Below are 27,726 nucleotides of genomic sequence, written 5' to 3'. Positions count from 1 at the left end.
GTTGTGGTGCACTTGAGCCCTGACTGCACCACATGGGGAAAGTTCAGAGCAATGAGGGAGACTCACTGTTGCCCAAGAACTATCACTTATGCTATCTCAAAACAAAACAAACATGCTCTACATTCCGCATATCTGTAGGGCATCAAGATCCCAGCCATCATATCTTTAAATCATTGGATCCCAAAGGGAAAGTAAAATTGCATGAAGGAAAAATACCACACAGAGGGGAAAAATACTCCTTTTTGTAAGTCTTTATTTTTTAGTTGCTCCTCCCATAGTAATGCACTGAAAGGCATAACAGTTTATATTGTACAAAGCATTTGAAGAAAGTACCTCAACTTGCCGATTATTTCAAAATGAGATTACAAACAAAAAGAAAACAAATCTGGTTCCTCAATAAAGGGCAAAATAACTGAATACAGTCTGTTATTTACTTCTCTCTTTTAACATAAGGTTGGGAACACTTCATTTTACAAATAGGATTAACATGAACATAACATCGCACAAGCTTGCAGACAACCAGCATAAAATATGGAGTACAGTTTTTAATCAGAAGAATCATGCTTCCATGAAAGAAATTATAATCGTTTATACAATTGAATCAATTTCAGTATTACAAAAACTAAGTTGCATCTATTCGTATTTAGTTCATTAAGAAGGAAAACAAAACAAACAAACAAAAAAGGAATGTTAAGAAAAGCCAAACACCATTTGGCACTCTCATACACAGGTCGGGTCACCTTGGTCCTTGAAATTCAGAAAGGGGTGTGCCTCAGACGTCATAAAGTAGTGGCTGACTGGAACAGTGCTATTTTAATCAACAAACAATAGTTTGCCAACAAATAAATACATGATACACGCAACACACACACAAAAATAAACATTAAAAAACAGTGACATGATTGTCTAAAATTAAGATGTTATTACAAGGATTTGGCAAACAATTTATTAGTGGTACAGCGATACTGGTGATGAATAGGTTACTTCACTGACTTAACCTCTTTGAGTGTGAACATCCATAGTTTACAATATACACATACCCTTTTTCCCTAGTTTTAACCAATGTACTTAAGAAGGCAAAAGGGGGAACAAGTACTCCCTGTTATCAGTTTCTATAATAATTGACTGTGCATTTCATCCAACTACTTCTGTCTTCAAAGGGTTAAATTACATAAAACTTTAACGAAGAAAAAAAAATTAAATCTGTAATTAAAAGCAACTGTTCCCAATCATGTCAGGTGATCTTGTACAAAAGAGAATTCAGTTTCTATGGAGTGTTCATTCGTATCAATGCTGCCATCTCAACTGCCCTTCTCACCCACCCATACCCTAAGGTGGGGTAAACTGGAAGATGCTTTCAGCCCAACAAGTTTTTTGTTTTCATTGAATCACTTTAAGTCGCATTGATTGATCTTCCAGAAGTCAGCAGCTGCCTTTGCTGTGCAAAACAAAATATCGAGAATAAATAGTTTCTTTTTTCTTTCTTTTTCTTTCTTTTCTTTTTTAAATCATTCAGTTTAAGGTCACTAGACTTTAGATGAGTGACCCTGCAGGTTTATAAGGCATTCTGCTCAGCAGTCTTGTAAATAGTCCTATATGAAAGAGCCATGCTACTGTTGGACTTGGTCCCACTCTGGTCAACCTTGATAACGTCATACGTGGCTTATGGACTGGATAGCACTGGATTCCGCCGCAGCCCTGGCCATACTGTGCCACACGTTGGAAGAACTGTGGGATGTAGAATGGAGGGACTCCTTGTCAGACAATGACAACATCATAGCATATGCCTGGGGTAAAAAGGAGAGAGACTTAGTAAATGGCATTTGAAAAACATCACTTTTAGTTCAAAGAATATTGTTGGTAAAATGGAAAGAGATGGGACCCTGAGTAGGGGCATCCTTCCTGGGTGTGTTTGGCAAAGGAGGCATATATTTTTGTAGAAATCACATGGGATTACTGCTGGCCTTTAGTGCCTAGGAGACCCCAAAAGTGACACACTCTACAGAACCAAAAAGAACTATCCTACCTAAAATGCAAATAGTGCCTCCTTTGAGAAAGATGAGTTGGTCTCCTGCTCAACTGCAAATACAGTCATCCATCCACTACATATGTTCAATTCACCAAAAATATGATTGTGTGCTTATGACTGAAACCAAAAATATTAATAGGTCTCCATCCATAGACCTACCTTGACAGAGCTGTGGCCTAGTAGAGGATGCAGCCTGACTCCTACACTTTATAACCGAAAGCACTGAAGGTGCTTGAGTGACTTGCCCAAAGTCACTCAATTAGATACATACTGAGAGAAGCATAACTAAAATGTATTTCTGCCCAACTTTTAATCCAGTGTCTTTTCTCCAGTTTCCCTCCATGCTTGACATACTCAGTACTGACACCCACAAGTTGAGGTGGATCAAATCAGCTCTACCAAAAAAAATACAACCAAACACATGACCCAACAATGTTCTAATCAACTTGTTTTCCAATGTCTGCTGAGCAGAAGCTGCATGGAGGTGCTCTGTGAGGAAGTGCTCTTTCTTCCCTATTATCATGTCAAATTTTAAATAACTGTTCAGAGAATCCCCCATTTGCTGCCAAGCAAAATATTCAAATGGAATGTTTGGTCTTGACTTGTGAGTGAACTTTTCACTGTTGATTCGCTATTGTTGGTCTCATCCACTGTTAAACTTGCTTGTCAAAATGCTGCTGAAGTGGAATCATTAAAGTCCTGCCAAAGACATTCCACTGTCTGTAAACAAAGACAAAATGCCTCTGTTGTTAGGCAGAATTTCATCTTTGGGAGTCATGCTGAGACATGTGGCCACTCTGTGGTTTCTTCCGTAATCACTGCATTCAGTTAGAAAATCTGCCCTTGCAGGCTGATTTTGATTTGCTGGGTCATCGCTCTAAATGTACACATTTGACTTTTATGTATGCAGTTTACCTTCTGGACCTCTATGATATCTCATGATCCATTTAACAAATATTTCTTAAGCATCTACTCTATGCCAGGCTCTGTGTTAGATACTAAGGAATTAAGAATAAATAATATAGAGTACTTATCTTTGGCAGAGTTAAAGTATGGGTTAAGTGAGCATTGAACCTAAATTATCTATTCTGATTATGTACTTACTTTTAGAGAAAAAGATAAAGAATATTCTGAAAGAGTTAAATTCTGATATTTGGGAAGATAAAAGGGAGTATAGAGAAAATTTTGGAATTTTAAGTTTTAATCCTGGCTTTAAACCTGCCTCTACTCACCTAGCTGTGTGACCTTGAGCAAGTTGCTTAATCTTTTAAGCTTTACTTTCCTCCTATAAAACAGATGATAGTAATAACAGTACTGACCTCCAAGAGTTGTGGAGGAATCACACGCACTAACTTATATAAAGTGTTTAGCTCAGTGCGCCTGACTGAGCTAATACATAAATAGTACCTATTCATGAAATTAATTTTTACATGATAGAGTTTCTTGAGGAAGAGCACATGCAAAATGCAGCTACTATTGTACTGGTCAACTATTTTCAATTCAATCACTATAAAAATTACAGAATAAATATATGAATGCTTTGAGTAAAGCATCTGAGCCTTTAGATTCTAGAAAATGGCAAAACAGCATATCTGCCTTTTGGTAATCAAAGGAAATAAACATTTTCATATACAAGGATCAGTGCCCAGCATATAGCTGGTAGTTAATAAATGAATGAATGAATGGTATTATGAAATAAAGTGAATTTGCAAAAAGGCCTGACCATTTTCAAACTTACCTGTATAACGTGATCAAGTAACAAGAAAAATATGACTTAGGATTGCAAAATGCTAGTATTTCTTATAATGGTAACAGCCCAGCTGGGCAGGGACTTTATGTCAAAATGCTGGTACTAAAATGTATTATAATTATATCCCTTATCTCTAGGTTTTCAGGCTCTTTTGCCTTCTATCACTTCTGGCCGTTTCTGGAGTTTTTAGGTATTATATCTTATAATAAATGAGAAGCATTTTTGGTGAACTAATTAAAAGAAATTTAAAAAGAAAAAACCATGTCCAGGTGCAATGGGTCACACCTATACAAATCCCAGTAATTTGGGAGGCTGAGGTGGGAGGACTGCTTGAGCTCAGGAATTTGAGACCAGCCTGGGCAACACAGTGAAACCCCATCTCTACATAAAATTGAAAAATTAGCCTGGCATGGTGGTGAGTGTCTATAGTCCCGGTTATCCAGATGCCTGAGGTGGGAGGATCACTTGAGCCCAGCAAGTCGAGGCTATGGTGAGCCGTGATTGCACCACTGCACTCCAGTCTTAGCAGCTGAGTGAGACCCTGTCTCAAAAACAAACAAAGAAACAAGTAACAAAAAACCAAAAACCTGAATACTCCAGCTATCTCTAATCAACAAGGATAGAAGAATGGGAAATCAAGGGTTAAAAAAAACTAGCCACTGCTTATGGATGTCTCTACGTAAAAATGAAATGTCTACTCTAGCTAGTTTACCTTTAATGTTAAAAACTGAAAACTTAATTTTTATCCCCATTGAATAAAAATCCACGTACCCCTTTTACAATGAGGAAATGGTACCTATAGTCTTTAAGTGATGTTCTCAAGTTCATGGAGGTAGGCTCCAGGAGCCTCTGTAGATGCTGGCTGCTTTGACTTCAATTGAGAAAGAACATTTATTTTGATTACCATACATAATATCTCAGAACTTTTTACTAAATTGAGTATTATTTAATGATTTGTATTATCCCATTGACACAATGTTTTTCCCACCTTCCTTAGGATATTACTACATTTGCTGTTAAGACCAACCCAGACATCTTACCCAAACAGAAAATCATTTCCAAATGAACAAACTAATATGGTCACATTCAGGCCACCTACAAAATGAACTAATGGATCAGGCAATTAGACCACAGTGCCCAATAAATATGGCAATAGGAAGTTTCTTTAAGTTTAATTGACCTAAATGAACAACCTGGTTGAGTGTGGATGTCCAACAAAAAGTACTGACTTCCTTTATTTTGTAACAAAAACACTGAGGCTCTTTTAATTGCTATTTATGGACCCTTTAATGGATTTATTTTTAGTTATCATAGTGCTGATACAATGCTGTGCAGCCTAACAAATCTGAGTACCATTCATTCACTCATTCATCCGTTGAATTTAAAATTGACCGGTTTTATTTCCAAATCTGCCAATAAGTTGGTGTAGACCTTTGGCAACTCACTTCATTTCTGATCCTCATTTTACTATTAAATTACAACATGAGATGACTTACTAATTAACTACACCTAACAATTTACTAGACAGAAGGGGACAAAAAATAGAATTCACTTTTCAGAAAAATCTTAATATGTAATTACGTTGACAAAAGTATAGACATGGAAAATGACTCTGAGGTAACATAAACACTTGCAAACAAACATGATGAACTAACTGTACAGAAGTAAGAGAATTACAAAGTCAAGGAAAGATGAGTGTAGGATAGGGTTTGTCATAAAATTTCTATGCAGAATGCAGCTAAATTAATTGCTTTCTTGCTTAACTATTTTGGATTTGGTCATAAACACAGTAAAGATATGAACATTTTTAGAAAAGCATCTGACCCTGTTTGGATTCTAAAATATTTCAGAGATAGAATATTTGCTTATTGGTAATCAAAGGAAATGTACGTTTCATGCATAAAGTAACCATGATGCTGTACTATGGGAAAATCTGTACCTGCGATTTGGACTTTCTGTGTAACGGCTGCTTCAGTTCCTCTGGCACATGGGAAGTACTAAAAGAAGACAGCTCAGCTTCAGAATATTGATTATCTTCCATTTTCCTCATTTTGAGGCTATCTGTGAAGTGCCTTATATGATCTAGAGCAGAAAGTCCACTTTTATATTCTTCCTCTTTATACCTAAAATGAACCAATGAAAAACACAGAAATTTTTTTTTTCAGTTTGTTATCTAATCAAATCACTTTCATTTGAATCTATCTGTGCAACTGACAAACTTCATATGACGTATCTGCAGGGTTAAGTAGCATGCATCAATTATTGAGTTTTTATAAATATTTGCAAACATCATGCCTTAAAAATATATTTCTGTTAAGATTTTTAGTAACTAAAACCAAGCATATATTTGAGATAAAGAGTTAAAGTCAGTGACACATTTGTCAGTAATGTGCAGAGACAGAATTCATATATTCATAATTTCCATTTAAAGTAAAGCTAGTTATGACAATATTTAGTCAATATCTATCATGAAAATATAATAGTACCATCAATTTAACTGTTTGGTTATTTCTTTTCATTTAAAAAGTTATCATCTATATAGATCACATATATGTCTGATGAAGTGAAATTTATCTCAATTATACTTAACTGATGATCATACCAGATTATTGCATAAATTAAATATGTCAAAATCTCTTTTTTTCTTTGAGTTTTATAGGTAGAATCTAACAATAAATGATTGTGTACTTATGTAGTTTTCATTTTATTTTTCCCACCTCAGGTTAATCAGAGTTGCACAAAACCTGATGTATTTATATGCTTGTGGATTATGTTGATGGCCACCTTATTTTCATCTATTTAAATCCAATCCACTGAGTATCCCTTACTAATTCAAATTTAATTTTTGTTATTTATAACTCACAAATTGCTTATCACAGGAGGAATTGCAACCATATGTGGATCTACTATAACTTAGTTTCTAAAGTCACCCAAGGTACTCACCTCACTGGGGATGTCTTGCAACTCATCTCTAGAGCACTGGTTTCTTCATAGTCATCCTCAGGGTTTCCTTCATGTAAATTACTTGTCACTGGTTCCTTTCCTGTTTTTCCAGTAATATCATTGTCTTCATCCTCCTCATCTAACAACACCTCATCTTCAACTTCTTCATCATCCAGTAAGTCTGAATTTTGACTGGTCACCAAAGCCTTTTCATCTTTAAAATGACTGCCATTCATTCTTTCAAAAGCATTAAAAAAAAAGTCCAATTGTTGGTTTCACTTTTAAAATCGTAATTTGTTTCTTTATTATGTATTCCCAACAACAGTTTAGATTTCCAACACTTACACAGGAAATTTTTTATTGTTTATGCTCTATGTCAACCATGAAAAAATAATGTGACCCCACAAATGGGAAGATAAAGAAAAAAATAATTGTATGATTGTTCAGATTATAAATGAAGCCTCTGGCAGAACCCAAGAAACAATCTTGGTCTCCTATTTCTTATCAGACTTTGCTTGATAATTGATATTTCTATATATATCATATAAAAAGGCACACAAATACATTCTCAGCACAATTTACCTAATTACCATATAAGTACCCGCCATTTAAAATAATATATTCCTGGAAAACTCATATCACTCATGGGCAGTAGCTTCAATACATATGCCTAAAGTGAATCTAAAAGTCCAAAGACAATCTTAAAGTAGCTGCCAAGAAACAACTAGATGACATTTGTATTATATTCCACTTAGCCACTCTATCCAAATTTGGAAGTAATTGAGAGCTCACTTATTTGTACTATTTTCAAATTATTTTTTACAGTCTGAATGTGAAATAGTTCCTTGTTTCTCAGGGAAACACCAGGGTGGAAAAAGCTCAGGTATCAACAATGCACCCCCATCACTTTCCCACATAACAAAAATGAGTATAATTTAATATTCAGATTTCTCAGCATTAAAAAATAAATAAAACAATCTTGGATGTGACAAAAGCAGATAGTAAGAATCCATTTGACCAGAAAAAGTCATATCATTATTAAGCTTTTAATATAAATAATCTCTTAACCTCTTTTATCAAAGAATGGTGAAAATTTATACACAGACATAAATTAGTTTCCAAATACACTGCCAACTTGCTTGCATGAGTGGATTAAAATTTTTATTTAAAAAAAAAATGAAAGAAAAAAATAAAAGAACAAAAGAGTACATGGGTGAAAATCAAAAGTAACAAAAGCCAACATAATTAAGAAAATCTATTTGTTAATTAAGTTTTCAAATGTGGCAATTTGCAGGGAATGAATTATTCATCAAAAGTAGCCTGACAGGAGTTCAGGGGAAAAACTTAGATGACTCAACCTTCTTACTTCTGTGCTGTTTAGACATGTTGAAGCCAGATGCTGCAGCTATACAGGTTCACAAATTGCCAATTAAAGGCTAGAAAATTTGAATAGGCATCTCAGAACCCAAATGATGTGTTTTGTTCAACGGTTCTTACTTGCATCAAGTAAATATCATTATCAAAGTGTAAGATTGTTACTGTTTCTTGCTTGTTCTTGCTACTTTGTCCTTCTGATCATCTACTTCCCCTCTCCCTTTTACAGACAGACAGACAGACAGACAGACAGAAACACACACACTAATGGGTGAGTAAAGGGAAAGATACATCCAACTGCACACTGGTGTGGTTATCAGATTTCTGAGAGACTGGAAGGGTCTTTTTTCTTGTTTTTCTTAGACACACTTTTACACAAGTTGAAGAACAGAAGTGGTCTTTTTTTGGTTATTTTAGTAAAAAATGTTTATTTGATGCTTGCCTTGAAGAAATTACATAAAATAATTAAGTTTGACTTTTAATAACATCAAAAATAGAGGACACTAACCCAATAATACTTGCATGACGAAAAATAATGGAACTTTCAACTAATGTCATGTCTTTTTAAAACTTACAATGCAGCATCCTAATTTAATAGGTCCCTATATAGTTATGTCCAGAAAAGTCTACTTCTCAACAACAGATATTTAATATAGCTTATAGATAAGAAAAATTAAATCCAGTAGTTTTGGTGAAATTGTGTTTCATTAACTTCATATGCAATGTGAAGTGCTGGGTAACTGTTAAGTATTATCATTAACAGCATTAAAAGCTTTTTAAAATGAATTAAGCTATTCATGCTTAATGTTGATGATGACAAAAGGAGCCAGTGCATCAGGTCGGTAAAAACAAGGATGGTCATACCCACTGAAATAAACAGACCAGAATTAAATGAGTAGTCACTTAAGAGGACATAAAGTAGCAATAGAATCTTAAGAAAACTAAAAAAGTTTCTATGTAAAATATATTTGGGGGAAACTCCATGGGTATTTCATATATAAATGCATACATACATATGTACTATAATATGTATATTACATATATACAGAATATACATATACGTATATAGGTATAATACATATATATAGAGAATCATATATTACCTGTAATATATATATAATTTATAATGTATAATAGTAACCAGTATTGATCAGCGATTCAACTGAATCCCTGTGATGGCCTTTTCTTCTACTTCTGAAATTTTGATAACAGATTCTATTCAGCTATCAATTAGGTAAATCCTGGTAAAATTATGGGCTCTGGAACCAGACAGCTAAGGTTGAATCCCATTGACTACTTATGTGACCTCCGACACAACGGTTTAAGCTTCAGTGTCTCCGTTTCTTCACTGCTAAAATTACAGTGGCTATCTCACAGAGTTATCATGAAATTAAATTAATTAATACATGTAAAATGCTTGGAAGCACATGTGGTATTTAATATGTACTAAATATATACCAGTCTTTGGTGACTGAAGTAATAGTTGTGCCACAACAGTGAGCATAGAAAGTATATTTTAAAACATATTCATTTCAGTCGTCACAGAGTTTAAAGAGTAAAAAACAGCTTTACCTCTCCTCCACATTCCTGGGAGACTGACTGCTGTGGTTGCTGTTCCCAATGAAATTTCGAATTTCTGTGAAGTAAGCATCTTCTTTGTCATCCAGAATCGCACCTGTACTTTCCAGTTCAGAATGAGGCGACGATGTTGCTGTACCTGCGTGGGGCAGAAAGCCTTTTATAACAAACATTATTGTTTATCTAGCTACTTATTTGGAAACTCACTCCTTATGAATCTGATCAGTGTTATTTCTTCAAACATGCCCTATGAATATTAATAACTTTAGGAGGTCTTCAGCTTCCTTGGCCATGAAACGCAAGGCTCACAATACCTGTATCACAGGATTGATGTAAGGCTTACATAAACTTAATCAACTATAAACACTTTGTATGTGGTTGAGCTTTACACCAACATTAGCTTCCTTTGTTTATCTTGCCTACAAAGTATCTATAATAGTTCATCACAATAGTCTATATGACAAAAACAAGAGGTTAAAACATCCCCTCACCTAAAAGAGGTTATAATCTAACATCCCCTCACCTAAAAGAGGTCAACAAGTATTAACGTTGACGTGTTACACGTTTAACTATTTTTCCTAAAATAACTTTGATAAGAAAATTATAGTTGTCTGATCTAAGGGTACACACAGTTAGACAGTGTGGTCAGTTCTGCATATTGGATTATACTTCTGTACCTAAAATCTAATATTTTAAAACTATGATCATTAAATTGTTGACTTTGAGGGGGATGAACAGTATATACTTTTAGGTAGTAATCAGACAAGATCATAAACAATGTGCCTTTACAGTGGAAGAAAGATTAATAATTTAAAAATTCCATCAATAAAGATTGCTAGTCTGTATTAATCCAACTTTTTTCTGTTCTTAAATCTCTTTGCCTGAACTCTGTATCTCTCCTCCCCTACTCCCAAAGCATAACCTTTATTCTCTGGAGACAAATTGTGACTGCACAGGTTGGCTCTGCACACATATGCCAGCTGGCAAATGTTACCTAATGACTTATTATCTAACTATTAGAAGCCAAAGACTAGAAAACCTACAATCCCTTCTGCTAAATATGTGCTGGCAAGGTTCCAGTTAAGAAAAGTCTAGTTTTATGCCAGTTACTTTTATCTTAATTTTATATAAGAATTTGTGATGAAAACAAAGTACCACTATCATTTGCTATGGGTTGCTCTGATCATGTCAATAGTTTCATATTCCGAGTCATAGCAAAAACTACCAAGAGAGGTTCTCTGAGCTGCAGGCCTTTTACAAAAGCAGCTATGCTTTCTAGATTAATATTCAGAGGGTGACATTCTGGGGCTGCCACTCTAGAAACTCTGCCATGCCTAGGGGCCACATTCTGTGCCAATAGGTGAAAAGACGGTCCCCTGCAATTAAGGAAATCTTGTTTCATAAGCCTCCTGCGAGTTTAGGTCATTGTCCTCTTTGCTTAAAAGTACCCATTAACATGAATTCAGGAAGATAAAAACATAATACAAATAAGGCCACTGAATCATCAATTAATCAATGGTCACATTGCTCACATTATTCTAAAATCTCAATAGAAACCTGCTGGAAATTTTTACAATAAGACCTGATTTGGTGTCAAAGTGGAATAAAAGAAGAGAGATCACATTATCTTATTATTATTTAAAATATGAAAAAGAAGCCATATTTGACTTATAACACAATTTATTACGTACCGGACATGTTCCCATTCTCATGTTTCTTTAGGTGTCTGTCTAAATTTGTTTGTTGACCAAAACACCTATCACATAAGTGACACTTAAATGGCTTCTCTTTATTGTGGATGTTGCGAACATGCCTTTGCAAGTTAGAAGATATGCTAAATGATCTGTCACAGTATTTGCATCTGAAAAATAAACAAAGAGAAAATATTTACAAGCACATTAAAAGGTATTTCTCAAGACTAGTTAGCCAGCTTTCAAAAATCATCTCCACTCATAAAACAACATTTTAAAGGAAAGGCATGGGGAGAATACTATTCACACAGTTAAGATTTTAATTCCAATAGATTGTGGTCGCTTTAAAGACTTTCATGACTTTATCAAAAACCATAAAATATTAGTGATTTGATTGCTCCCAAATTCATTAATCAGTACCAATATTTTAAGTAAACCTCATAAAATAAAGCACATTGAGGAACAGTAGCATTGTTTTATCTTCTGCTTAGGACAATACAATTAATTTTTTGGTAAACAAACATAAAACATTCATATAGTTTTCAAATACAATAATATATCACTTTTTAATTCAAAATTGCAGTCTGATTAACCAATTTCTCAAGAAATTCACTTTCTCAGATGCTAATCCTAAAGAAAATTCCATTATCTGTTTCAAAATAGTAATGAACATTCTAGACTTTTAAAACTAAGACAATGTAAATAACTCAGTGTGATACCCAAGAATCAGCTACCATAAAGCCTTTTCTCTATTAATCTTTAAACTGTTATAAAAAAATAATGCCACTAAATTCACTTTGTGAAATAAAAGCAAAGGTCTTCCATTTATCTCCCTTCCTCTTACTCCTTATTTTTCATTTCTCTTTTTCTGAAAGAGTCTCTAGCAGTCTGAACTAGGTCAGTTTTTCGTGAAAGCACTTGTTATTGGTTGGTTAATTGTTTCTGTTGTCCATGTGATAAAAATACCATAAATTATTTTTAACGTTTTCCTTTAGTCATAAAATGAAAATATAAAAATGCAAGGCCCCCTTCCCCTAGTCCTCATCAGTGAAGAAGAAAAGGGTTTTTAGTAATTGAGGTTATTATCCTCTATCATTTTAAGGTAAAGTTTCCATTATTTGCCATGATTTGTTTCTGTGATTTTGGGGGACATATTACTTGAAAAAAAAAAGTTAACTTTCTCCAAATGACTTTTTTGTTGTTGCTGTTTTTTAGATGAAGCCTCACTCCATCACCCAGACTGGTGTGCAGTGGCACAATCTTGGCTCGCTGCAACCTCCGCCTCCTGGGTTCAAGCGTTTCCCCTGCCTCAGCCTCCTGAGTAGCTGGGATTACAGGCACGTGTCACCATGCTCAGCTAACTTTTGTATTTTTGTAGAGACAGAGTTTCACCATGTTGGCCAGGCTGGTCTCCAACTCCTGACCTCAAGTGATCCACACACCTCAGCCTTCCAAAGTGCCAGGATTACAGTCGTGGGTCACCGTGTCCAGCCTCTAAATGACTTTTAAATGAAAACTTCAATCTTAGAGGATAGAAAATTCTTAACTCATCCTTCCACGTGTGAAGGGCCCTTCTCCTCCCACTTTTGAATGCAGAGTCAGTGGTTCAAGATCTCTAAAGCAGAAATCAGCCCATTCCACTAGAGTTCTTGGGCTTCTGTGGCTGTCCTTATGTGATGCCAGAAGTCTAGTCAGTTCAGTAGGAAAAATAATCTGTTGAACTAGTTACTTTGGCATAGTATCAATAAACCAACACAAGTACTGATTTAATTTTTCCCCCTTAAAAAACTGTTCTGGCATCATAAGGTTCTTCAACTTTCCTCACTTACAATATTAATAAAAAATGTGTGAAACCCCACATTATGGTAGTTGTAATATTTTAACCCCTGTTTTTTTTTAAAAAAATGCATACAAAGTTATGACCTTCTCTGCAATAACTCTGTTTACCTCCAAGGTCCACTGCAATGAGAACCATGCTATATTTAGCACAATTTATTCTGTGCTTAGCAGAATAACCTAGAAAACCCTGTTAGAGTAAACATACTCCCACGAAACACTTTAAAAATTTTTTTTCACCCAAAACACTTTCTACACAAATCATGAGGAAGAGAGATTATGTTTCTGCCATGCTTCTAACTTTCTGCTTGCACACAAAGGGTCTTTTCCAAATCTAGTAAGCATCATCTTCTCAAATCTAAAGAAGCATGTTCTAACCAATGATCAGTTGTTACTTTCTATCTCTCCTCTGCTAAAGTCTTGGCCAGAAGAAGAATGCTCTAAATAAAAAATCAATTCCTTCTACACAACTCCAATAAGAGCTTAAGTTTTAAGAATTCTTAAAATGAACACATAACACAGTCATGGGCAGTATACTATTGAGCCTTCCTAGTTATCGGATGTAGACATGGAGGTCAGACGAGCCTTTGATATCATGATGCAAAATAAAAACGCTGAAGTGAGAGCTCTGGGCCTGGGTTTTTAATCCTGACTCTATTAGTATCAGACTTTGCAGAAGGCAATTAGCATATGTAAATCTGAATTTTTTCATTTGTAAAACAGAGGGGCTGATGCATCAAGGACACAGAGATGAATAAGATATGGATTATCCAGGACATGGTGGCACCTGCCTATAATCCCTCCTCCTGCTAATAATCAGGAGGTGGACGTGGGAGAATTGCTTGAAGCCAGGAGTTCAGAACCAGCCTGAGCTACAGAGTGAGACCTACTGTCTATTAAAAAAAAAAAAAGGCGGGGGGGGGGATTCCACTGTCAAGGAGTTTGTGGTCTACTGGTATTTATCTATCTGAAGAGATAATTTCCTATATAGGCGACCATGTTTAACTTTTACTACATAAAGTATTAAAACCTAATAGAACTTTCCAGAAGGCACAGGTCAGCCACAGGAAGCAGACATAATCTGTATATAATTTACATATCATTTTAATTTTTTTAGTTAATTTTTTTCTTTTTGAAGTAATTTTAGACTTACAGAAGAGTTGCAAAGATAGTACAAAGGGTTCCCATATACCCTTTACCTCAGTTCCTCCAATGTTAACATGTTACCTAACATTCATTAAAACTAGGAAATTAACGTTGATGCAATACTATTAACTAAAATATAGGCTTTATTTTAATATTACCAATTTTCTCCAATGCTCTTTTTCTGTTCCAGGATCTGATCTAGGATCCCACATTGCATTTAGCTGTCATGTCTCCTTAGTTTTCTACAGTCTCTGACAGTTCCTCAGTCTTTCCTTGCCTTTAATGACCCTGACACTTCTGAATAATACCGATAGGGAATTTGGTAGAATTTTCCTCAATTTGGGTTGGTCTGATATTTTCTCATTATTAGAGTGAGGTTATAAATTTTGGGGGAAAATAGCACAGAGACAATATGCCCTCTCAATGTGTCCTATCAAGGGTACATGATGCTGACATGTCTAACTTCTGGCATTGTTAACCCTGATCATTTGGATAAGGTAGTATCTGCCACATTTCTCCACTATAAGGTTACTACTTTTTCTCTTTCTAATTAACAAATATTTCGCAGAAGATATTTTGGGGCTATGCAAATATCCTGTTTCTCCTTGAACTTTCACTCACTAATTTTATATTTTTTAAATGAACTTTTCTTTTTTTGAAGATGATGTCTTGTTGTGTTGCCCAGGCTGGTCTTCACCTCCTAGGTTTGGGTGGTCCTCCTGCCCCAGCCTCTCTGAGTGCTGGGATTGTAGGCATGAAGCACCACATTTGGCCTAAATAAACTTTTCATTTTAGAAGAGTTCTAGATTTATTAAAGGGTTGCAAAGATAGTACATAGCACCCATTTTCCCCATTGTTAATATATTTCACGTACATTTGTCACAACTATTAAACCAACATTGATACATTAACTAAACTATAAACTCTAGTTCACTACATACACTCATTTTAACATTCAATTGATCTTGCCTGTAGCAATTATTATTATGATGTCCTAATTGTGATTTTGTTTTCCTCATTTTTTCTACACTGTTCATTGGAATTCTTCCACAAGGAAAAAATAAATAAATAAAAAAATAAAACCAGAGGGGCTGGACAAATAATTGTGTAAGATCTCCAGCTATACCAAAATTCTGGTTTGTGGTTTAAAAAATATATATGTACGATAGTAGCGCCATTATTGGGTGGAATAAAACCATTGAATTTATGTACAAAGAAAGAGTAAAATGAACCTGACAACATAGTTTCCAGTACTCTTGCCATAACAAAACATGAGTGTGGAAACCTTTCCTTCCACTTAAGCAGAATTTCTGGTAATAGAATTTTCTGAAAAGGGGAAATCATCTAAAACTTCCCAGTATTACATCTCTCTGAGACCTGTTATATCAAGTGCATTCTATCATGTATAAATTGGAAATATATCACTTAAAATTAGTGATTTATAAAACAGGTAGGAAAGCAAGGAAATTGAGAAAACACTGATGTTTTAAGTTTAGCTGTCTCCAGCTTTCTCCTAAGATTTCAATTATTCTCAAATGACCCATTTTCTTATTTTACCATTAAAAAAATATTTGAAATGTGATAAATATCTTACTTTTTTGTTTTAATAGAAAAACTTAGCACTCAGGAAAAAATAATTTTGCATACAAGCAATGTATAAGAATTTCAAAGGAGAATGACATTATGATATTACTTAAGTTATATAATATTCATTCTTTGAAGAAATATTTACAAGTACCTAATATTGTGTGCAAGGCATTGAACATTAAACAATGTAGTTTATATTTTAAAATTGGAAAAAGTCTGTTTTCATTCTTTCATAAACAATATTAAAATTAGATGTGTTCAATGTGTCATATGACTAATCTTGGCATGTAATAGAATAAACTAAGAGGTAATTTAGGAAATTACTGATAAAATTACCCCTTTTTCTATAATATACTCTATTTTATCTGTCCTACCTCTAGTTTCACATTTTCTTCTCCCCAGACTTCCCTAGGTTTAAGATCTGTTCCCTTATTCTTTTTTTCTTTTTCTTTTTGACAGAGTCTCACTCTGTCACCCAGGTTGGAGTGTAGTGGTGCAATCTTGGCCTACTGCAACCTCCACCTCCCAGGTGCAGTGGATTCTCCTGCCTCAGTCTCCCAAGTAGCTGGGACTACAGGTGTGAGCCACCACACCCAACTAATTTTTGTATTTTTAGTAGAGACAGGGTTTCACCATGTTGGCCAGGCTGATCTCAAACTCCTGACCTCAAGGATCCACCTGTCTCTGCCTCCCAAAGTATTGGGATTACAGGCATGAGCCACTGTGCCCAGCCTAAAATCTATTCTTTAAACCTCCTATTGGAACCCATGGAAAATGACTTAGCTGTGCTGGGGGAAAAAAGTACATATGGGTTGTTAACTCCTAGCAGAGATCTGAGGCTTGGAAAAGGAAGGCTGCAATGTTATGATTTTTGTCAATTAAGATCATCCTAATTATTGAGAAAAGAGAACACAATGATAATAAAAATAATATTTAAAATGGCTAGCATTTCTTAAGTACTTATTCTGTCCTAGACACTGTGCTAGAACTTTTAAACTGAGAGGTAGGAAGCCTTGATTAAAGAAACCAGAACTCTTCTAATTTCGATCCCAGCCGTTAGTCAATTCTTTCCTGACTCAAAATTGAATAGACATATATTCAGACATGCATAAAAAAGCCTCCTATGAAGTCGTGTCCATGAACTCACTTTAATTACTACAATATTTGTCAAGATATTTAGCAAATATCATTGTCAAACCTGTAAGGTTGCTCTCCTGTGTGGGTTCTCAAGTGCCGTGTTAGGTTTGCAGACCTTGGAAAAATCTTGCCACAGTATCTGTCATGAAAAGATGTTTATAAAAGAAAGTCAGCACAGTCGACTATATTTCACTGAAGCCACACAGCAGCCAGATGCTTATTCCTGGTTCAATTAATCTTGCATGGAACTCACATTTCGTTGGTATTTAAAATTTGTAACAAAGCCATTCCACAGATATTAATATAAATAAGTCTACAAGGCTGGGTGCGGTGGCTCAAGCCTGTAATCCCAGCACTTTGGGAGGCGAGATGGAAGTGGGATCCGCGAGTCAGGAAACCAGAGACCATCCTACAAGCCCTGCTTTCCTGTGAGAAACCCGTCTCTACTAAAATATACAAAACTAGCCCGAGGCTGAGGTGAAGCCTGTAGTCCCAGCTACTCGGGAGTGAGGCAGGAAGAATGGCGGGAACCCGGGAGGCAGGCTTGCAGTGAGCTGAGATCCCGGCCACTGCCTCCAGCCCAGGCGCGACAGAGGCGAGGGCTCCGTCTCAAAAAATAAAAATAAAAAATAAAAAATAAAAATAAAATAAATAAATAAATAAGTCTACAAAAAAAGACTTAATTCTAAGGTCTGGTTGAATTTATTCGCATATAAGCAAGCAATTTATGAAAATAGACTTTAGTTTTGACTACTCCTATACATCTCTCTTATTAACTCGATATTTTTACATTCACAAAATTGAACCAGACAAGGGGATAAAAATATGGTTAGAGTTTCTGATTCTGGGTTGATGTAAACAGATTTCAAATGTTTCAACTCATTTTACACGTCAGTCACAGTGATAACTCCCTATACATAGAGTGGTATCAGATCAGACAAAATCCTGAGACTTCATCCATCAAGGTATGTACCCATAAAAGCTTTTTTTCTGGAAAGAAAGTGACATATTTTTCAAAGAGCAGATAAAGTTGCATGCCTGAGTCAGATACTTACCCATTTCTAAAGATGATTCAGAAATTATAAGCACAATTTATTTCGCAAAAAAAAAATCACACACAAAACCAGAAACATAAAATAAGCTTTACTACTGATAAGTAACAAAAAATTTACTAGCTAGTTTCATTCACTTGTGGACCTTATTTGTCTTTAATTAATGGCCTTATTCTTTAATGCCATGACAATTAATGAATATATGCTTGAGGACAGTAGTAGTATACCTTTAGATGAAAATAATTAATTGTGAAAGAAAATTCATAAATATCAAAGTGAGACAAGCAGATAGTATTTGGACTGTTTCCAACCTCATTTATCACAACCAAATGGCCTGTGTTAAAATTCACATTTAATAATTTTTTAAAAACACTATTTTTATATTTCACTAAATGAAGAACACTTTGAAGTGCTTGAGATCTATCATGGTGGCTATTAATCATCTAATCAAGAATAATTTCCAAAACAAACAGCAAGGCCTTTTGAAATCAGAGGGGAGATTTCTGGAAAGTCAGCCATGATTAACTGTGCAGTTACCTGCAGGTATAGCGCTCCTTTCCCTTCCGCAGAAGGTTCTCTGGCAGGGCACTGGGAGGCGCCCTGAAGTTGAACATAGAGGGTACTGACTGTAGGAGCTCACTCGCCTCAGGTTTCAGGGCACTGAAGCTCTCTAGCTTTTCTGCCATGTTTTCAATAGCTGACATCTGAAAGGTAAAAGCACAAGACCATGAATCGTTTGGCGTCTTGTCTTCTATGATAATCTCTGGCAAACCAAGGACATCATTAAAAGGGAAGCATGAAATCTGCGATGGGTTGTAGAAAGAGACTGTAGTATCCCAACATTAAATAAACAACAACAGAATTGATTTATTTGGGAAATACCATAAGTAGAACTAAGCTTATAAAATACTGAGTGAACTTTTTCCATAAGACCTTGGTTAGGCCATTTTATCATAATCTGATATATAATTGAACATTGAAATATATAAGAGAGCTAATAAAGCCAAGTTAAGTTTTTTATTTAAGTGACAGCATTAGTATCATGGGATGGATATTAACATAATGGAAATTATAGGGAGAGTTGCTATATGCCTTGCCTAGGCAATGAAAACCGTAAGAACCATGCAGTCCCAAGAAAAGAACTGAAAGCATGGAAGAACATGAAGTGTTACAAAATTACAGCTTAAGCCAAATATGTATAACTCAGAAAGAAAAAAATTAAATGTATAGGAGGGTATTGCCTAAGACTACATTAAATTACCATCTGGATATGCCATATTTTTAAGTGGGATCATATACAAATAATTTTGATTAAATATTAATTTCATCAAAGACAAAGACTGAGTTGAAATGACAGTTCGTCATATGTTAGTATAATTTCATATAACATAACTTGGCATGTACCTTGTAAGACAGGGGGAGTAGTTCATGTAACCATGCTTTTAGAGAAACATTCTTGAAAGAAAACTGTCCCTGCCTAATTCTCCCCCCCAATAATCTAATTTTTGTTGTTTATAATCTTCAAGTTTTTGTTCACCTGCACACTTATTTGAGAGTCACAAGCAGAGGATGGCATTTACTTTTAAAGTTGGCTTGATCACTGTTTTTAAAAAATTTTTTTGTAGAGATGGAGTCTCACTATGTTGCACAGGCTGGTCTTGAACTCCTGGTCTCAAGCAAGCCTTCCACCTGCTTCAGTCTCCCAAAGTGCTGGGATTATAGGCATAAGCTACTGTGTCCAGCCTTAGCTTGATTCTTAAGCTCCACAGCCAGAGGGACTCTCCCCTTTCCTTTGACCCTCTCAACATGTTGGTTTTCCTCAGGGCTCACATTTTATTTGGAAGCTGCTTATTACTGAATTTTTAAGTAGAAAAACAAACTTTCAGGCCATCCTGTTAAATCAACTCACCCATTATTTATTTGATTCTCAGCGCAGTGTGCCATTAGAAAGCTCAAGAAGCTATTTTAAAAGGTGTTTGCATTCTATATACATTATATAAAATTCTCAAAGAGCTGTGATGCTCGACCAGAAGACACATAAGAATTGAGATGATGACTGCAAGTTCAAACAACTGGTCAACCCAAGAAACTATCCTTTTGCTAATGAGACAGCAGGACAGAGATGGAGGCCTAATTTATGAGCTCAAGTTAAAAATAAAAGGCAACATTTCCTACTAAGAAGGAAAAATTAACAAGACATATATTCTGTGGACACCCAGCTGGACAGAATACCATCAACTTCTTAAAGCAGAGCAAAATCTGACAGCATGGCCTGAATATGATCTCTTCTCACAAAAGGAATATTGTGTGTTTGATTCTTCAAGTGACTATTCATGTTCTAGTTAGTTCTCTTTTTTTTTCCCCTTTATCCTGGAGCCTGCCCTCTCATTTCATGCCCGGACTCCTAATGCTAGCTACAAATTGCAATGTACAGGGTACTACTGCCAATTTGCCAAATGTCTTTCATCAAACACGGTACAAAAAAATCTCAGAGGAAAGTCAAGATACATTTACTTGTCAGACGACAAATGTGAACGCATTGGGAGGCAGTAAGGGCTATAAGCTCAGGGGTTTGATTCATAATCACTCAGCTGCTAAAACATTCTCCACAGATGCAAGTGGACAGCACATTTGTCACGATGAAGGATTTTGACACATACTGATCACAGGGCAGAGATACGGAATGATGCTGCTGCTCACAGAGGTTGGAGAAAGTTCTGTCTCTGCAGAACACGGTCATTATTCCCTTCTAGACAGAGCATTAGCATGTCCATGTTACTTTGGATTTCTTTATTAAAAAATCAATCCAGAAATATTTTATGATACTCTTGTATTTGCATTTCTTCCTTCTAATTGTTCCTTGTAGAAAATCATTTTGAGATTCCACCCAGCAAGAAAGCAAGAGATAAGTTTTCTGAGTGAAAAATGACCTCTGGCCTTCAAACTGATTAGCACTAGTAACAAGCATGGATAAGGGTCATGATCACACACATTTATTGGGAAGAACAGTTAGTGCACGGGTAGTGATTATAAACGTTTTATTTAGGTACATTTAATATTTAAGTAAAAGTTCATTATCTAGTGGTTTTAAATCATTCGAGTGTCCATCCTGCTGACATACTCAGATTCCTGCAACAAAACATCTTATAGAAACACGTTTCCTTTTATATGGAAAATAGCTTACTCATGACTATTATTCTCGGCTTTCATCTTCAGCACACATAAACTACAAGTCCTTCAAGTTATTTGAGAGCAATTGGCTGTTGAGAAATGTGTCTTGCGTTAGTAGCTGCTAATAGCTAGCTCCTTTTGAAGAAAGATCACTGTGATTATTTTTCCTCAAACTGTTTCGATTTGGGAAAACCATCAAGAAACAAGAAAATAGATTATGGGCTTGATGGCTAAATAATGACATTCTTAAAGGTAATAGGAAAAAGAATAAGGGTTATGCAAGTGTCTTACAAGCCGCCCCCACCTTTGGCTTCCGGTGTCAAATGAAAAGAGGATTAAATTGGAATGGGGAAAGGGAAGGAAAGAAGATGGGAAGCAAGCTGAGGGTAACTGTTAACACACATACACACGTACGCAAAACATTTTCTGCCCAGCCAGCAACATAAAAGCCTTCGTTGAATCCTTCTTTTCATCTTCCTAATATTTGCTCTTATAGCACTTGACCTCAGTTGAAAAGAATAAGTTTCCACATTAAGATAAACAGAAGTGACTCAGACATCTGCTAGTTGGGGTAACTCGGCAGTTCTGTGACCATCATCAGCCCTAGTCAATACCCATGATTAAGGTATTGGATTAACACAAGCTCTATTGAGTGTACAGATCAAAACCCCAACTTTCTCTTGCTGGCTGGTCTGACTCACGTGATGTTCCTCCAAAAGTAACACACTTTTTGCAGGAGAAATAGTAAGTTTTGAGATTAATTTTAAATTTTAAAAATCAAGATAAATTGGAATAAATGGAACAGAATCTAGCTATATGTTTTTAAATTATGAAAAAATCAAATGAGAAGAGCAATATCTACTATGACGAATAAGAAATTTGCTGAGAATGGGGAAATCAAAGGGGTAAAAGTTAGATCATATATTTTAAAAATATATTACCCTGTGATTCATTAATGTCATAGGCTAATCTAAGATCAGTAAATGACAGTTTTTTCCTATGGAACAGTAATTTTTATTTACATATATAATAGTTGATGTTATCTGCAGCCAGATGTCTGGAAGAGGAAGTCATTTCACCCTGTTCCAGTCCCCAAGAGGCTATTAACTTTATACTGACGCAAACTAATATTTAGACACAATTCCCTAGCTTCTACCAAAAAATGTAGCTATCTCTCTAGTCAAATAAAGTTAGTATTTTTGAAAACATTTCAGCAGGCAAGATATTATCAACTGGGTCCTAAGCACTTAACTTAACATTTATTATCTGGCAGCCAATAATTGATGACATAAAAAGGTTTCTCATTAAAACTATTAAAGTGACAACCTGATTATATGAAATGATATGTCCAACAACACCATTAATCATGTGACTCAATGTTTTACAAATTAGATTACACATGACTTTATCATAAAATAATTAACTTTTCATAAATAACTTATGATGGGAAAGTTTGTAGACTTGCTAGCTTTCTATATTTATTCACTTGATAATCTTGAGAAATCTCAAAATCATGGTCATATGGGGGAGAAGTAAATATTCCTATTTTGTGGTTATCTCACTTCATGTATCACATTCAGCAGTCATGATTATGAAATCACTTAGTTTTTTCTTTATTTTTTGTGGTACATTGTAGGTGTATATATCTGTGGGATACATGAGATGTTTTCACACAGGCATACAATGTGAAATAATCACATCATGGAGAATGGAATATTCATCCCCCCAAGCATGTATCCTTTGTGTTACAAACAATCAACATAGAGATCTATTTACCACTGAAAATTATAAACACGTATCTTTAATATTCCCTACTAATATCTGTTTTATAATACAAATGTAAATCACATCTCCAAAAAACCTGTGACTCAATGGAATGGGAATGTTTCAAAGCATTGCAACAGCAATCACTATGCTGTTGTATTGTAAGAAAAGGTAGTTTAATTTAAAATCTATATTGCCTTTGTAAGTTGGCACAATCTTTGGCCATGTATGTAGGGGGTCAACACCTTAAGCTTCAACCAGCTAACAACAGAGCTATTGTCAAAATCATACTGTACCTTAGAAAAGATGAGGACCATGAGGCACAATACTCAAGACAGATCTCTAGCAGGAAATGCAAAGGAAGAAGACTGGAAATGCCGGCCAGGATAATCAGAAAACAACCCCATCTGTTGCACAACTTTGCCTAAGTTAGCGGGTTGATCTCTCTCCCTCTCTCTCCATAAATATTTGTATACTTTTGAAATAAACTTAAACCTTAAAAGTCTATCAGAATGAGAAAAATCACAATTTTACATATTCCACAAAAGAGATAAAATGAAGAAATTTCTGGTAAAGAAAAACTAACATCAAATAGAGGAAACAGGTTAGTGCTAAAATGCTTCAACTAAGTTTATATATAATTATCCAGTGACTTTAAAAGGACAGCTGAACTATATCCCAAGATTTTGCCCATTCATCAGAAATCAGAATAATTTTCAGTGAAAAAGAGAAACAGAAACACATATACTTAGAGAATATTTTTAACTATATGTTATTTCCACTGACCGAGTTTTATTTAGGGGTAAAAACTAAATAAACAGTATTCTTTGTATCCTGAGTATCTTCCACAGTAAAAAATAAAGCTATCCCCTAATATTATTAACTGAAACTGACTGTATCTGGAAGTAGTAACTGAAAGTCAAGGAAGTGAGACTAGATGCTAAAAGATCCATTCACTAGTTACATATGGATTTGTAAACATTTAGTTTTATATCTTTAAATAGCCAGAACCAATTTCTGCCCTGGGATATATGGATGTGAATTCCCATGTCAGCCTGTATCTACACACAAGTTCAGGTTTTATCCTTTAGAAGGCTTTATCAAAAGCATCTTTACATGCTGATACAGGCTCCACCAAATAATGGTTGTTTTCACTTAGTGACCCATTTCGAAGCCTCGTTTAACAGCGTGTTCCCAGGTGTCCAGAAAGAGTTCCATATCAAGGTATAATTATGTGGAATGGATCAGATTTATCGAATAAAATCATTCTGTAAACAATTTCTAGCTCACTAAATGCCCAATTATAACTGAAAGAATGCAGCTTGAGAAAGCAGGTCAACTATCTGCTGGAGCCATATCATGTAATGGAAAGGAGTTCAGAATTCTTTATGTCTGTACAGCAATTTAGAATGTTAAGTTGTTTTCTTTTTAATGCTACATCACTTTAGTCAAAAATATAAGTAGGAAACTTACCCAAGTTCTCTGATCAGGCAGTTGGAACTGGGAGCAAAATTGAAACAAAAACAAAAAATTACTTCTGTGTTGGTATCTTTATTGCAATCTATCCTTTGAGAAATTAACATTTGTACTAAATTAGTAGTTTTTGCTTATCATGTAACTGTACCTTGAGTAAAAGCTTTGGACATAAAAATTAAATATTTTTATAACACTGTTGAATTTCCTCTATTTACCTGAATGAAATGTTTGAATCAAGGTTCATTATTACAAGAAAGCTAAACGCTACCTACTAGAGAATCTTACAGCAAAACAGATGCTTCCTTTTTATTAATTACTTACTATAAAACAATATCCCTAAATTTATTCTAATAGCTAAAAATTAAGCCATTTCCTGTAAAAATCCAATCTCTTGCATTTTTATAATGTTAATAACAAAGAAAATATATTTACTCAAATATGAATCACTGAATAACAAAAGGATAATCAAAGGATAATGTACTTGGAAATTCACTACTTGATTTTTATTAGTATAGGACTCAGACCATCAGTAGTCAGAACAGTTAAGAATGTTAATGGAAAACTAAAAAGTTCTAGCTATTAATGACAATTTATGACAAGATTCACTGGGAAAACCTTCAGTGGGTTAGAAGCTCTTCCAGGAGACACAAAAGTTTAAAACATCATTTTGCTTGGTTAAAGGAGATATATATTTTGCTTATATACATTGTGGTGTCTTTATTAAGGAAGATACGTAGTTTTTAAAGGATGAAAACTTGATTGCAGAAGAAATCTAACCATAAGAAACACTTGTTGAAAGCAAAATAGAACATGAAGAACAGAAGATTTAAGTGATTTTTCACGTATTATAACTTAGGAAAAGACTGTCTCCTCAGTTCTTTGGAATGTAGTAGCAGGATAATCAGCCAATTTAAAAGAAAGAAAATATAAAAGAATGAAGAAAGGACAGAAATGGAAGCAAAAAAAGAGTCTGTTGCAGATGTATTCAAAGCCAAACATTTGCAAATAAAATGTGCAAATAACCAAAAACAATATTAAAAGTATAGAAACATCAAACCAAGGAATAATAGCCACTTTTACAATAGTGTAATTGACAAATGATTTCCATGGACGTTCAAATGGGCTATCAACATGAATGCAAAGGATCCAAAATAGGAACAAATGAAATGGACATTCAGAGGTCACACAGTAATAACATTCCCTGCATCTGACCTATTTGTGGCCATTCAACTCCTTTTCAAAATTATACTGACCATAAATAATTTTCAACCACATATGCAGAGAAAGCCTCTACTACGCTTATTTCTCCCTTAGAGTAAACTAACTGATTTGTAAAAGAAAACTAGAGGACTAAATAGTTCTCACCTGGTCTGATAGAGCAAACATGCTTCTTCAAGAATTGAACTAAGAGAAGACTTGAGACCCTCGGCATTTATCTTTTAATTTTGATGTATGTACTCATGTATCTTCTAAGTATTTTTGACAGAATTTTTAAAACACATATTATTCTAAAAGGCAGTAATATAGCCTAATAATCTTTCAATAAAATTCAGTAGATTTTTATTTACCGAGGTGTTCACTTATCACTGACTAGGAATTATGGAATGGGAAGGGATATGCTGAGAACAATATAAAGATACACAAAAATTGTAAAACTAGACTTGCCCAGAGAATACCACTATGAAGCATCCTTATTTCTTTTTCCTAAAACATTGAGAATGTGATACCCCTTTATTACTATGACAATCCTAAGAAATAGATAGGGCAGATATTATTCCCATTTTGAAATGACGATCCAGAAGCTGAGAGAATCCATGTGATTTGCTCTAATATACTTAAATGGAAAATACAGCAATGAACAGTTTTATGTGAGCACATTAGCTATGAAATCATAGCAAGCACTGAGAACAGAAGCAAGTCATTCTGCTTTGGCTCCTTGATCTGTGCCCCCTTTACTTCTGCAGTGAGGTCATGCCAAGAATACAATAAGCATCTTTTCAAGTACTCCTAGTACATGGCATGGCCCTGGCAAAGAAATTGGGCAGGGGATGAGAGGAGGGTGTTTTAATAACATCCCTTTATATTTATAATAAAATGTTTTTGCACCCACTAATAAGAGCTCTTCCTCATTTAGGTCCTTCCACATGCCAAGCACAATGCTAAATATGTGGTGTACACAAATTCCAACTCTTCCAGCTATGCTGGGAAGGGTAAGACTTGATTAAAGAGGAAGAGGGTTTGTCTGTATCCCAGCTTGTATCCCAGCTATATATAGCATGACACACGAAAACAGTCATGATGGTTATAAAAACAATGAAATATTTCTGTAACAGTTGGTAAATAGCCTTTGCCCTAAGCACTCTAAATGTTCCCCTGCTTCCCTGGCCTCTTTCCCAAACACCCCTCAGATAGTCCCACTATCCAGCGAATAAAACATTGGCAGTTGGTGCAGCAAGAGCCTCCAGTATCCTGCTCCAGAATGGCAGAAATCCATTCTGATTGGTGGGTATTCATGACACATCAGGTTTTAAGTATTTTGATCATCACTCTTGGGTCCTGTTCTAATATCAACATACAGCAATAGGGAGGCCCTTATACCAAGACGTGACATTCTGGTGCAGGAGGAAAACACTGCCACTGCGCTCCCACAGGTGTGTTTGTGAAGATCTGAGGAATGACTGCTATGCTCGAAGCCCTGGACACATGCCTCATCTTTTGTGATCCTTAATTAATTTGGGAATATTAAAATATAATCTGCTCTCTTATAATTTTAAAATATATACCTACTATATTGCTAACAGCTGCAAATTCACACAGAATTAATGGTTGACAAAACTCCCCATCTTATGAAATGGTAAATTTACTGTGGTTAGCAAAACATCTTTGAATTTCAAAGTGGATAGAAACCTTACACCCAACTCTCTCATTTTACAAACAGGAAAACTAAGAGCCAGGTAGACTAAGATGCTAAAAGACACTGAATCCCTGTTTTGGTTTTTCTCCATTCTATCATGTACCCATAGCACTCAATTTTGAAATGGTTAATTACTAAATTGTAAAGATTATCAGAACATGAAAATCATGATTACTGTAATTAATTATTATAACATTAATGCATATATGAATATTATATCCTCATACGTATTTACTTAAAATTATACAGGAAGCTATCAGGAGAGATGTACTTTTTGT

The 27,726-nt window shown here is 35.0% G+C and overlaps 1 protein-coding gene across 16 annotated transcripts in view; it reads right to left on the bottom strand.

The window, feature by feature from the left end:
• Positions 1–236: 236 nt before the first annotated feature.
• Positions 237–27,726, bottom strand: part of MECOM (MDS1 and EVI1 complex locus) — a 598,968-nt gene continuing 571,478 nt past the window's right edge. For 8 of the 16 annotated variants that reach the window (XM_009201389.4, XM_017955724.3, XM_017955725.3 and 5 more), the window contains 8 exons: positions 24,532–24,558; positions 18,661–18,827; positions 17,133–17,210; positions 11,366–11,535; positions 9,669–9,813; positions 6,723–6,959; positions 5,719–5,902; positions 237–1,787 (listed from right to left, as the gene is read on the bottom strand). In XM_009201389.4, the coding sequence (XP_009199653.2) occupies positions 1,653–1,787; positions 5,719–5,902; positions 6,723–6,959; positions 9,669–9,813; positions 11,366–11,535; positions 17,133–17,210; positions 18,661–18,827; positions 24,532–24,558 (1,143 nt within the window). In that variant the 3' untranslated portion in view covers positions 237–1,652. The remainder of the gene's footprint in view (positions 1,788–5,718; positions 5,903–6,722; positions 6,960–9,668; positions 9,814–11,365; positions 11,536–17,132; positions 17,211–18,660; positions 18,828–24,531; positions 24,559–27,726) is intronic. The other 8 variants (XM_009201393.4, XM_017955726.3, XM_031663589.1 and 5 more) reach the window with 3 other exon arrangements.

Source organism: Papio anubis, chromosome 2 (assembly GCF_008728515.1).
Source record: "Papio anubis isolate 15944 chromosome 2, Panubis1.0, whole genome shotgun sequence".
In the NCBI taxonomy this organism is placed as follows: Eukaryota; Metazoa; Chordata; class Mammalia; order Primates; family Cercopithecidae; genus Papio; species Papio anubis.
The sequence above is the reverse complement of the archived record's forward strand: the minus strand, read 5'-3'. Positions and strand labels throughout refer to the sequence as shown.